The sequence below is a fragment of the Saccostrea cucullata genome, unplaced genomic scaffold (assembly GCF_032062105.1).
Source record: "Saccostrea cucullata isolate Sc308-1 unplaced genomic scaffold, CSIRO_AGI_Scuc_v1 ctg3416, whole genome shotgun sequence".
Classification (NCBI taxonomy): domain Eukaryota; kingdom Metazoa; phylum Mollusca; class Bivalvia; order Ostreida; family Ostreidae; genus Saccostrea; species Saccostrea cuccullata.
The window spans coordinates 40663-54740 of NW_026933023.1; the positions used below are offsets into that span (position 1 = coordinate 40663).

General features: G+C 34.2%; 1 protein-coding gene across 1 annotated transcript; it reads right to left on the minus strand.

Moving 5' to 3' along the window:
- Positions 1–244: 244 nt before the first annotated feature.
- On the minus strand, positions 245–5659 carry LOC134237035 (uncharacterized). Its single transcript, XM_062719118.1, has 3 exons — positions 4891–5659; positions 1167–1295; positions 245–854 (listed from the first exon to the last, which is right to left on the minus strand). The coding sequence occupies exons 1-3, from the start codon at positions 5612–5614 to the stop codon at positions 454–456; spliced, it is 1254 nt and encodes a 417-aa protein (XP_062575102.1). The 5' UTR covers positions 5615–5659; the 3' UTR covers positions 245–453.
- Positions 5660–14078: the final 8419 nt, after the last annotated feature.

The following is a 14078-nucleotide window of genomic DNA, read 5'->3' on the forward strand; positions in this document are numbered from 1 at the left end:
TTATAGAGTTCAGGTACCTCGGGAAAGAACTACTCGACATTGTCTAACACTCCTTTAGATATGTAGGAGCCAAACTTGAAATCTGAAGTTGATTATATGTATATATAAAAAAGTTAAGAGAACATGCAGCTTTTTTCGAAATCGTCATATTGAACTTAGATGAACTCACATTCAAAACTGATCATTCAAAAACAGACCCATTACAGGTATTTTACAAATATAGAAATAAAATACACAACAAATATTTAAGGAAACAGTATTAAACAGTTTAATTTCTTTGGAACTTCTATCAAAAACATGCATATTATAAAACTCGTCTGAAACCAACCGTATGTAACGTAATATTTTTTGTAGAATTCCATTACGTAGAAAAAAGTTATTTTAAAAAGGAATATATCAAAATACCATTAGGTAATTTTTCCTCATCCTTTTCTTACTATTATTATTACTTTTTTACAAAAGGAATCCAGAGAAGGTTGTAACAGGTACAGAACTGGAGTAGTATCCAGTGCCTTGACTACGTTTGACCCACACTTTGTCTCCTTGATTAAGCATTAACACAACCAGGTTAACTCCTGTCTCATAATAATCCTTATCAGCATAGTCGTATGCTAATGTCCTGACCTGAGATTCTCCATTCAATACAATGTCCACCCGAATTTCCTTTGTGTCATGACTCTGTACACTGACGAAGAAGACGTAGTGCCCTTCCACAGGGGCCGTGAACATCCCTGTAGTGGGGTTGTAACCTCCGCCTGTATTAAATATTATCTTGGGGAAAACCAGTGTACTCCCGCTCCATGAAGAGTCGGAGGACGTTATTCCCGCGGTGAAGGCTACTTTTGTAGACGCACCTAAAATACAATCACTCTATTAGTATTGACAATATATGTTTGTTTCACTTTACTTTCAATTCATTCGAGTATTTCTTAGTATATTTTATTAACTACTTGGTATTCAAGAGTGAATTCAAAGTTAAGGGATAACAAACAAATGTTACATCGAAATTCCAAAAACATCAATTGTATTTGAATTCTAGTTTTTAGTGAACCGGAAAAAAGGTGTAGGGGTATCAATAAAAAAAATGGTAAACTCCAGGGTGGGATAAAATTTGATTTTTAGTTACTTAACTTTTAAATGATTTTTATCTTTTTTTAAATACATACCACACTGCCTGTTGGTAAAATTCAATCGGAACACCTCTAAAGATGACACAGAAGACGAGAGTTTTAATTGTTCAAACTGAGTCTGTTTGAGTTCCGATTGTAGGTCTTCCATTGTGTTGTTCATATGATCTGTAAAGACAGAATAACGAAAGATGAGTAAGGTAAAATTATTTCCCAGTGTTTTCGTATTTTAAATCTTCTGTCATGTAGTTAATTAAAATGTTGTCGTTAAATAGTTCCCTACATACCGGTGAAAACAGAGGGGACTATATATTTCTTATGCATCTGTCCGTCCGTCAGTCTGCCCGTCCGTCCGTCAGTCAGTCTATCTTTCAGTCTGTCTCTGTTGGTTGTCTGTCACACGAACGATGTGATCCACCTCAATCACAATTTGAGGGGAAAAAACAGCCTTTTAGACGGGGTCACGTGACCCCGTCTATTAGTTTACTGTCAGAGACCCTCAAAAAAGGAAGCCGTGGTGATAACACATGAATTAAATCTACGCTACATGAAAGAGTGCAGAAACTGTTTTATCAAAATATACACATTTTGTATCAAACTGAAGAAAGTGATATGAACTTATTTCTAAATCAAATTATTGAAGCATTTTGTAAATGTAAACTCAAAATATTGATTGTAAAACACACTAGTAAACAAAGTACTCTCCTGCGTAGTATTACGACTGCGTACGCATCCTCCATTGTTTACTTATATTAATTCGGACCTGGTGAAATTCGGACAATTCAAAAAGTTTCTAGACTTACCAATTATTGAATTTTCTACTTCAAATTAAATGAAAAATGCGATTTTATATTATTCATAATTTTGTTTTTAGCTTGTTAATAAAAATATTTTTATCAAAACTCGTTACAAAAATCACATTTGTAAAATCTAGCATGAAAACTAATTTGACCCCGTCTTTCAGTACTGTCTCAGTACTTTGATTTAACACCGTGGGTCAAGGGTTGATGAGTAAAGTAGCGAATTAGAAACCTTCAATGGCTAGCAAAGATGTGGTTATCCGCAATTTTTTTTCTAAAGGTTTCCTATATTGAACTGATTTTTGGTAATTGACTTTACCTTCATGAGTTTAAGATCAAGTCTGCATATTGTTCCGCTTCAACATATATAAAGGAACCAAGGTATTCACAATTTTTAAAGGGATCCAGCAGGTTACGCTTGTCGCCAGTGTACATGTACTAATATTGCTAAGGCAACAAGCTAATTCGGAGAATTTGAGCCCCCCGCTAAAGGAAATAAAAGAAGACCATGTGGAGTTCGGAGAGGGGGGGGATCCCCCCTGACTGAATTTGTAGAATTATTAAATGTTTACATGTATATTGATGCAAATTAAAATGCCAATATGGATATAAAGATTTGATTTATGTATGATTAAGAATGATTTGCTTATTCTTTTATTATGTGTAAAAATTGTTTTTTTTATATAGAATAATGATGATTTAATGAGTCTGTACAAGCCAGATGTCATATCTTTTTCATATCACATGATACTGAATACTATCATTTAGTGAAAAAAGTTTTTTTTTTTTTAAAAAGAAAGAAAATGGATCATCCGGGATTCGAACCCTCGACCTCTTGCATGTCAAGCGAATGACATACCACTACAACACGGAGCCGCTTTATGCTGTCGGAAACTATATGCAAATATTAGGTCACATACATGTATGTATTTACATTCGATATTGTCAAAATTTAACACAATGCATTGTGTCTAAATCAGCCTTTATTAAACAGTTCTAGACTAAAAGATGTATTAATAAGAATGAAAAGTTCGCCGACAACTTGTATGATATGTAATAATTCTCCACATGCCCCTGTGCTTAAAATAGTGCTAGGTGACACTTGATACTAATTAAACAAACGGGGCAGAACACTTTGAGAGGGATGAGAGAGGCCCTAGGGAGTTTTGGTACACAAATTCGTTGCAAAAGCTCAAGATCTTCTTGAAATATCGCCCAAAAACAACAGTGTTACATACAAACAGAATGTATTAATGTACGACCTTCAACTTTGACCTTTTGACCTCAAAATCAATAGTGGTCTTTCTAAGGCCACAGGGAGTTATTATGTAAAATTTCATTGCGAAAGCTCAAAGGGTTCTCGAGATATCGCGCAGAAATGAAAGTGTTATAACAGACAGAATTTGCGAATTTGTGACCTTGACTTTTGACCTTTTGACCTCAAAATCTATAGGGTTTTTCTTTAGGCTATAGGGAGTTGCTATGCAAAATTTCATTGCAAAAGCTCAAAGGGTTCTTGAGATATCGTGTGGAAACAAAAGCATTACAGACAGACGGACGGACGGACGGAGAGATCCAAATTCAAACCCCCCACTTTTCAAGCGGTGGACAATGTACACTCCCAGAATGCTTTTGTTCATGATAGTGAAACTAACTACATGTTGATGTTATATTCCCAGGAAAAAAAAAACAAAAGTGTTTTTCACGTTCGATGTAACTGATTTTTAAAAAAAATATCTCCAAAATAAACATTCAACAAACATTTCAAATTCCACTAAAATATCAAGCATTTGTCCAAGATGTTAAGAAATTAGATTACGAACCACAAATAAGGGGAAGACGTTTCAACTAGCCAGGATATAAAGTACTATAAATGGAATTTTTAGTAATTTAAAATACTGTGAAATCACTAATTTTCGTAGAATTTTTATTTTCGTTCGTGGTTTTCAAGGTATGAAGAGATCCAAGAATTTATGTCCACCTCGAAATGCATATTTTCACATATATAGTACACAGGCACTTGTTTCTGTAATAAATGTTTGACCCATAGTATAATAATAACACAAGGTATCTAACTCCGATTAATATTTACACCGAGTACCCCCCTCCCTTAGAATCGCGCTCATTTACACTTTCAGAGGAAATGCACGGGTAAACTGTTTATACCTATGTCATCTATGATAATTTATCTACAAAACCATATGTGGCTTTCTTTTCCTTGTTTTCTTTAATCTCCGTAAACAGCGTCAGAACTCTACTCGCAGAGTGGAAAAGTCGAACTATACCATAGAATCGTATATTATAGTCTCGGGCAAAGAATTAGACCTCGAATTTGATTTGCTAAAAATCTTTTTCTAAAATTACATCGGAAAAACGTCGTTGTGTTATTATGGAAAATAAGACACTATGAAATTTTATTTATTCGATGCAATATATAAAATCTAGAATTGAATTTTTAAACCCACGCATTCTTAATTTTTTCTCTTTGCCCGAGATTAGCATATACCGTTCTATGGTATAGTTCGACTTTTCCACTCTGCGAGTAGAGTTTTGACGCTGTTTACGGAGATTAAAGAAAACAAGGAAAAGCAAGCCACATATGGTTGTGTAGATAAATTATCGTAGATGACATAGGTACAAACAGTTTACCCGTGTATTTCCTCTGAAAGTGTAAATGAGCGCGATTCTAAGGGAGGGGGGTACTCGGTGTAAATCGGAGTTAGATACCTTGTGTTATTATTATACCATGGGTCAAAAATTTATTACAGAAACAAGTGCCTGTGATATAGTACTACTGCACAATTCTTTAACCACGAAATCAAATCCCAACAAACAAAATATTTTCCTCAAACCACAAAAATTTGACCCATCGAAAATATGTGATTTTACAGTATAGAAAAAGTTATAAATCTAATTTTTTTTCCATTTACTAGATATCTAACATTTCTTTATTTTGTACTCACCAGATAAGGAATCTGTTATGGTCTGTTGACTTTTCTGTAGGTCAGTTAGAGCCAAACTCAGTTTATCGTTAGCTGATCTCAGTTCTGTGTTATAAGCCTCCAGAGAATCATTAAGTCTCCCTGATATCAAGTCGTATCTGTTGTCAATGAGTTCCGGAATATTCTTGTCGATTTCCAGACTGTGTTTATGGAGGTCCAGAAGCGTAATGGATAAATACCGAACTTCAGTTTTAATGTCGGCTAAGATACCGGACGTGTTCTGTTCAAACATCTGTTTTTCCTGCAGCAGCTGTGTTTCGAACACTCGGCGACTGGCGTCAACCACTGTTAAATTTTCTTTTAAAGACTCAATATTCTCATTACACCTGGTCACTTTGTTGCTTAATCGATTGTTTTCTAGCTTAAGTGATCGCACCTCTTTCTTCAACTCGGCGATTTCTCTGGTGGTTGTGTCTTTAAGCGAAGAAATCTCACTTTCTGAAGACGCAAGACTTTGTTGAAGGGACACCATGTCTTTCATCAGTCCATGGACATTTTTCACCAATGTCATTCGGATCAGGGTCTCTTGATTTAGTAGCTGTCGAAATACGTCTACGTGTTTAGTATCAAGTGAACCGAAGTCTAAGTCTGTTGAGTTCCTTATATTGTCGTCTGTTAGAACTGAGAAAGCGTGGGACCCAAGCAAATTTATTACAACGAACGAAAAACACGACAAACGCTTCATGTTTGAAAAATAATTAAGAAAATGAGGCAAACTGGATGCTGATAACTTTTTATACCGACCATAAAGGTGTCTTTAATTAGTGTTACCCCCCCTCCCTCCATCAGTCTGTTGAGTTCTTTATATTGCCGTCTGTTAGAACTGATAAAGCTTTTGATGTGATCCAAACGAAACTTATTAGAACGATCGAAAAACATGGGAAACGTTTCATGTTTGAAACAAAATCAAGAAAATCGGGCAAATTGGATGCTATTTTACTTTTTATACCGACTATAAAGGTGTCTTTAAAAATACAAAAACCCCATCCAAAAATCTTTGATAGCAAGTAAATTATTTCCCGAGTATGTGAATGTATCCATCAATAGTTTTCTCTCACGTCACAACAAATTACATCAAAATTTCTGCATGATGGCTAAAATGACACCAGAACTTTTAACATGTATTGTAAGACTGACAACAGTTTTCCACACGGTAAATGTACTGTGCATGAAAATAAAGGATTCATATTTTAGCGGCTTTGGCACAGACGTTGATGCGCTAATTCATGAAGAATTAATGAAAACCGCTAAGAAATGATATATAAATACAATATAAAGTGCGGAAGTGTGTAGTGTGTAGTGTGTAGCACAAATTGATTTATCCGCCAAAAACACAATACCCAGTGATTGCGCTTTATTTTGAATACGCCCATTTATGTACATATGCAGTAATTTAACTGCTGGATGTAAATCCAATCCCAATAAACTTGAAATAAATGCTTCATTAAAGAGTTATTTAGCATTTAATATTTCATTGTTTTATGTACAGTAAAATGGGACCATTAACAGCAATTACTGTGAGAAAATAATACAACACTACATGTACATGTATATACTAATGCATTAATTGTATAAAAGTTTGTGTGAATGTAAATGAACAATGTACAAGTAACAGCTTTTTAAGAAGCTTGCCTGACTAAATCAATCAATATCTGCATGAGGAGTGATAAACCTTTTGAGCAATACTTTTGTGGATTTAAAATATGTCTTTACCTTATATTTTGAAAACCCCGTGTAAATAAAATCCTTGATTTTATTTAATTACAGAAGAATCATCGAATCATCTCTTACACTGCATACTTCAGAGTTGGTATTCTGTTGGGGGGGGGGGGGTCTGCAAGTGGAGTGATCTGCCCTTGCATGTAAATTGAAAGTTACATTACACCTATTATTATAAAATTTCAATTATATCTGTAATGAAATCAAGCATTGTAAACATTTTAATTAAAAAAATGGAAATTAAGAAATACACATTTAGTCGGAGTTACTTATTCCACTGAAGTAAACAGTATTAATGTGTTCATTTTTTTCTTAAAAAGGGTGTATGTGCCATATATTGAGAATGAAATAAGGAAATTCAATATTTAGGCCCTTGTGAAACAAAAATACAAGATTTTACATTGGTTTCTAATCTATTGTGTGCATCTGAAACGTGGATACAAATGCTCATGCATCTGGAGACCATGACTTAAAATTGTTGAACAGCGTAGTTTATTATTGAACTAGTCCATTTATGTAGTAAACAACCGCAAGATCGGGAAACAATTTAGGAAAAAATCATTTCCTTAGTGTTGCTTGTCCATATACTGATATATATGATATGTTAAACAATTAAAAGAATGAAATAAAATCTATAGATAGAATTTATGAAGTATTAGTAGCAGGTTAAAAGGACAAACTTTATTTACTTGTAATTCCATAGAAGTTAGCACACCCATTCACACAATAGAACAATAAGGAAAAGTCATGAGCTTACTAAGTGACATTTTGGCGCGAAAAGAGCGATTCACCTCTTTCGTAGAATATAAATGGACTGATCCAGTAGTATAGAAATGCAGAAAAAAGATATACGGACATGTTGAAACGGTGAATCATATGCAATAATTATTGAATCATATGCAATAATTATTCCATGCAAAATATCAAAGGATGTAAACACTAAAGTATTTTGCATCAGTAATATCATTCTTTTTTCTGAAAACTGTTTCTTTTAACATGCAGGTTACAGACTACTAATTTTACCCCTATTTCATTGACCACTCAAGTAGTTCCAGTTTAAAAATAGAGGTTTTTTCTTAAAAATTCTTTGGGGTGTTTATGGGGTGGACTGATGTTATTTTTGGGTATAGATGGAAAGGAGAGGGTTTGAAAAAAAATATAAAATTGTTAATATGTGAAATTTTGCACTTGCGCGCGTAGTAGGAAGGGTGTAAAGAGGCCCATATTTACCCTTTCCCCGAAGAGAAAGTGAAAAAAGCAGGGTAGGGGTTATTTGCGATGCCTTAGCAGAAACTGCATGCGATGAATTTTCCTGAGAGTCTGAAAAATTTTTGGACTTGAATTCTTCTTACTCTGTGCCAAGTTTCAGTTAAGTTGAGCTGGTGTAATTTTTTTAATCATTTTTTATAGTATAAAGGAATGTATAGCAAAATAATTGGTAGTCTGTGTCCTATGAGGTCAAAGGTCAAATCTCACGTTAATCAATTTACTGGCACTTTTTGGATAATTTGGAACTAATTATGCAAATTGTTGACAAATTTTAGGGAAAAAATTGTATTTTGGAGAAGTTAAATGGATTTAAATAATTGAAAAGGGGGAGGGGAGCACCTGCTCTCAGCTTGTCAAAGGGATGACGTAATGTGTGCAATTGATGTGTGTCAAACATTTATGCAATATGAATTTTGATTCTATATATAATGTTGTAGGTGACATAAAACCCATTCCTCACCTATCCTGCTATTTTAAATGCCAAATGGAGTTCAAAAACCAAGGTATGTTTTAAACATTTGATTGTTCAGATTACACTGTTGTTAATAGGAAAGTAATGCCTAATTTCTCAAAACTTTGGCTACTTGGTGTCTGTAATTATAGTTGACACAGTTACTTATTAATTTGACACAATTACTTATTAATTATGAATGTGAACTAAAGTTGAAATTCTTAAAAATTTATTTTTTTTCAGTGGCTCATTTCTAGCTGACTGATGTGGGATTACAAGCAGTTATAGCCTGGATGGGTGGCTTCATAAAAAATCAGGCTAGTTGCCAGTCAGAAGTGAACAATTTTGTACCAGTAGCAGAGACAATGATCATTCAGAAAACAAGATACAGCTGTCAACAATATTACAGTCCACAACAGCCAAGTTAAAGGTATATAGTCAACTGACTCTTAAGTTTGTATTATTTTTTTTTTTTGTGTTTGATTTCTTTTTTACACTGTTTCCATCTGTCATCATCATCTCTTGCCAATCAATGTGTACTCTCTGAAACTTTCTCTTTTTCCTTCTTCTTTTGGAATTGAATATCTGCTGTCTGATTGCTGGCACTGATCTGTGATTGTCCAAGACAGGGGAGGTCAGTAAGGTGCTCAACATTTCATATGGGATGTTTGGTCCTACTGACTTCTTCTACTCTTGTGGCATCTTGGACATCATTGTCGGTGGTCGCATATCAGACAAAATCATCATTTTTTGACAAGGACATGTGTTTTCAAGATTTTGGATAAACACTGTGCAGAAATAGTGATACACAAGACAGACAGAATTTATGTACTCCATTTTAATAAAACCTTCTCTACCCCCCCCCCTCCCTGTTTTAGCTTCCAAGCACCTCCAGGAGTGATTATAGGTGACACAGGCATGGTATATTTTCTATGCTGAACCATTGAAAGTATATAGACATGCTTTTTAATCATTTTGTTTTTTTTGGTACCTTTACAGTGCAGAGTTGCCTCCCCTTTTTCTACAGCAGCCTGAAGAATGTATGTAGGTAAAATGCATATATAAATTCCTTTTCTTGTAAATTCAGAATTATAAAATCCAAAATTTCACAGAATTTTTGGTATTTATTATCTAATAATGCATATTGTTACAAGAAATACCCATCAAAGAAGTCTTAATATGACCAGGGATAATCCAATTAGAGTAGTAAGTACCACTTCCTGACAGAGGCTGAATTGACCAGGTTGGATAATCTGCTTATAACAAAGGTATTAATCTCTTTCCCTTAACTTTTATACTAATTTTTTATAGCCTATATATTGTAGAATTTTTTAATATTTGTTTTACTAAAATTAAAATGTGCTAAATATTTTTATTTTTAATATTTCCAAGAATTTTATGCTTTTTGAAGGTATTTTTTTGAAAAATTGTTTAAAATATTTACTTATGCAATAGGTTAAGTTTTGTTCTTGAAATTTGTGTAGGACATATATATCTAGTATACAAAAATATAAGGAAAGAAAATAACTGTCATGCATGTGAGCTGTGAGCATTTCAAATCTGAGAACTGTGTGCCTAATGCTTATTTTACCCTCTGATTTAAGGTGTTCCAGCACATCAATTAAAGGGCCATAACTCTGCTTAGGAATCATCAATTTCAATGAAACTTCACCGGCCACTTTGTAGATACAAAAGACTCCAGCATGTCAAATTTCAGCAAAATCAGACAAGGTTTGTGTCCTTATTAGGTTACAGACTACTAATTTTACCCCTATTTCATTGACCACTCAAGTAGTTCCAGTTTAAAAATAGAGGTTTTTTCTTAAAAATTCTTTGGGGTGTTTATGGGGTGGACTGATGTTATTTTTGGGTATAGATGGAAAGGAGAGGGTTTGAAAAAAAATATAAAATTGTTAATATGTGAAATTTTGCACTTGCGCGCGTAGTAGGAAGGGTGTAAAGAGGCCCATATTTACCCTTTCCCCGAAGAGAAAGTGAAAAAAGCAGGGTAGGGGTTATTTGCGATGCCTTAGCAGGAACTGCATGCGATGAATTTTCCTGAGAGTCTGAAAAATTTTTGGACTTGAATTCTTCTTACTCTGTGCCAAGTTTCAGTTAAGTTGAGCTGGTGTAATTTTTTTAATCATTTTTTATAGTATAAAGGAATGTATAGCAAAATAATTGGTAGTCTGTGTCCTATGCAGGTAAATAATTCTTATGTAAATCAGCTTGCCCAAAATCTAGCTCTCTAGATATGATCTATTAGTTTCGGATCTTGCAAATATCAATCCTTATACAGCCTGACGCCGTAACGTCAGGCAATTAGAGTAAAATAAATCGAAAATAAAAATAGAATAATATGGATTTCTATATCCTTTGGATTTTTCGTGGGTCTTAGGTGAGATGATTAAAGAATTAATTAAACAAAACAAAGAAAGCAGAGGGTGATCAGGGATGGGCTAAGTGATGTTCCCGCCAGTTTTATTACGGATATCCTCGAGTCAACATGTACTCTACCACCTATAAAGATAGAACAAAACTGTTTTTAAAAGATATACACTTTAATATTGACACCGGTAAATAAGAAAATATTGTGCTTACAGTTAATATGGATGTTAATGGTAATCAAGAAAACTTTCTTCAATTTTATTTTTATGTACTAGAATTTGAATATTGAAATTCGCCTAAAGTAAAATACTGTGTGAGACTCATTTTACCGTTTCCTCCCTTGCTAAAACCAAGTACATGGACGGCATAGACATAACCTTTAGCTATTCCACCCCGTGGGTTTGTTTACCAACAATGGTATCATTAGCTGATTTGATATTTTTTTTCCCAATTGACATACACGCTGTTAGGCTCATCTGACAGGATGTCTACAAACTCGGGATACAGTAATGGCGCTGGAAGTAATACAAACAACATTTTACAATATACTTTGACAATACCCTCCTTTTTCATGACTGAATAAGAATATATAAAGCACATACTAAAAATCATATCCCCTTACGGTTAGGATCATTGGCACCTGATACATTAATCTGAAATATCCGTTTTTGTAAAATGAAAAAAAAAAGATTGACGTAAAATGAATCTATAAATTGCGAGTGCCCAAAATGATAGAATTTAACTTAATGCGCAATGCTTGTTATCCTTTTGATTAGGAGAAACATGATAAATTTTATTCAACGGACCTCAAAACCTTGAAATACTCCTTTGATAGCCTCTCTAGTATTTGACATTGGATCCCAGGTTACCCATAATGCAGCAGCGTTTTTCTCAGCCGATGACTTTTGTTGGACGAAGGAAGGGGACTGTAAAATTGATGATTTTTTTTATATATAAAAGTGTTGACAAGTACATCAGTGTTTTGTAGCTTTCATGGAGATAATACAAATGACCAAAAATTTATCTATGAGATGTAAAATGCGCAAGTAGGAGGTGAAAATGTCTACTGTTAACTTCCATTTAAAGTCTGCTTGATTGAGTCAACAAGATCTCTTAACTCTTAAGTATCTCTATAAACCACATAATTTATAAAAACTTCATCCAGAGACAGCTGAAAATACGATATATTTCAGTTTATTACATACAGTGCAGTTTTCAAAATCTTAGGTTCTTTATTTCATTTAAAGTAAAAAGGAAAGAATCAACTAACAGTAATACCTTATGTTCATTCAAAACCAACATTCATTTGACATTGATCTATGTTAATAAGAAAACGACTGTGCACAACGATTCTCAAAATCTGGGATGTAAGTCTAAAAAGAATAATTAACGAATCAAAATATTCATTAAGTATAACAGGTCACTATGCAGCAATATTCCAAAATTGACTTCAATAATTACCGGTGAACAGGAAATGCTTACTCTTCCTTGGCACCTGATCCCACATCTGCTTTTCCAGAGGGAAATTGTTTTTACCTCGTTCACGATTCGTTTTATTTACTCAATTTATTCGGTTGATCTCTGTTCGTCATTTATTTTCACAATGCAAAAAGTTCTCAAATATTATGTTCCGGAGCGACAAGATGGCGATGTCAACTAAAATAACACACGGCATCTTAGTAGTTAGTAAACATGAACTTACATGTACTTCCATCTGAGGAATAGACGACGGTTGTCGTGCTGTTAGGTTCATCTCCATTAAGATTGAACATGCCCACTTTCACATCAAAGGGTAGATAAATGATTTTTCATCTTTGAGGTTTTCTGCGTATGATATTTCACATCAAAGGGTAGATAAATGATTTTTCATCTTTGAGGTTTTCTGCGTATATATATATATATATATATATATATATATATATATATATATATATATATATATATATATATATATATATATATATATATATATATATATATATATATATATATATATATATACAAGTTGCTGTCCTTTAAAAAAGGACTGCATTACGTGGACCATATGCGCGTGTTTCTAACCGAAATTCAATTTAAGAACATTTCTGTGTGTAGTGAATATCCATATGTAGGTTTGTTCACATTTTCTACAATGCCTTCTAATGACAAGCATTTGTTGAATTTTATTTCCGATTAGCCTTTAGTTTTGTCAGTTTAAAAAATCGGGCTTTTTTGGTACATATAACCCACAATGGGTGGGGCTTAAAACCTGTTCTGGATTTATACGGAAGGAATCTATCATGAGAAAATATATCTGATGGTTCGTACTTTAGCACAACTACGCAGATGTTTTTCTTTTTGTGGAGCCCCCCCCCCCCCCCCCAATATGTTGCTGCATACCTAAATCAAACGGTATTTGGATTGCTGAAATATCGAATTATTTTGCGAGCCTTGAAACACAAAACTAATGCCGGTAAAAACTTGTTTTATCATTTAAAAGCTAGAACTAGTCGTTGAATAACGTTTTCATTCAAGTTGTTAAGTTACACCAGTTCTTAATTCCTACTTTTTAAAATGCTTGTACATGTGCCAAAGAATCAATGTTTATACACTGTTTGTATAAGAGAATATACATAAGTATAAAGTACATGTATAAGAGAGAAATTCGGATCCGCCAATGAATACATGTATATAAATACGGTATGTGGATTTGAAAGCGTGATTTGCCAATGAAGGGCAAATTCTAATTCGAATAGGGCGAATTATTCTACGGGCAAGCTGCCTAAGGTGCGAACTCTCTAGCATTCTCGCGCATGCGTAGCCTGTCGTTTGCCCATGGCATCCTGTTTAACCTCGCTTATATATTTACTGCGTGGACCTCAGGGTCCATGCAATTACCAGACATCATTTTATAAATTATATACTGGTAATACGTCTCCAACAACTTTTTTTCTCAAAAGGAAGATATCAGTTGACTTTTTGTGGGGAAATGACCATTTCCTAGCCCTGCAAATTAAATTTAGTTCATATTACAAATGTATTTCAAAACTGCAAGTTCTCAGTTTTTCCATGGATTCACTTCAGTCGCTTGCGTGGCGCAGTGGTTAGAGCGTCTGCTCTAGAGTCGAGAAGTAAGGAGTTTATCCTTACGTCGCGGGTTCGAATCCCACTGTGGGACGTGGAGACCGGTCCTTTGGACGAGACCGTATAAACCGAGGTCCTGTGTCGCAGTAGGTGCTGGCACAAAAAAGATCCCTCCCTGATCAATGGCCCTGCGTGCCGAGTATAGGACAAAATTTGCAGCTCTCCACCAGCAAGTGAAAAATTCTCGAGAGGGATGTTA

Bases quoted from the DNA above. Each gene is read 5' to 3' on its own strand.
- LOC134237035 (XM_062719118.1), bottom strand. From the start codon at position 5,614: ATGAAGCGTTTGTCGTGTTTTTCGTTCGTTGTAATAAATTTGCTTGGG. The intron at 1,296-4,890 runs GTGAGTACAAAA...CTGTCTTTACAG, and splicing joins CATAACAGATTCCTTATCTG to ATCATATGAACAACACAATG. The intron at 855-1,166 runs GTATGTATTTAA...ATTGTATTTTAG, and splicing joins TTTTACCAACAGGCAGTGTG to GTGCGTCTACAAAAGTAGCC.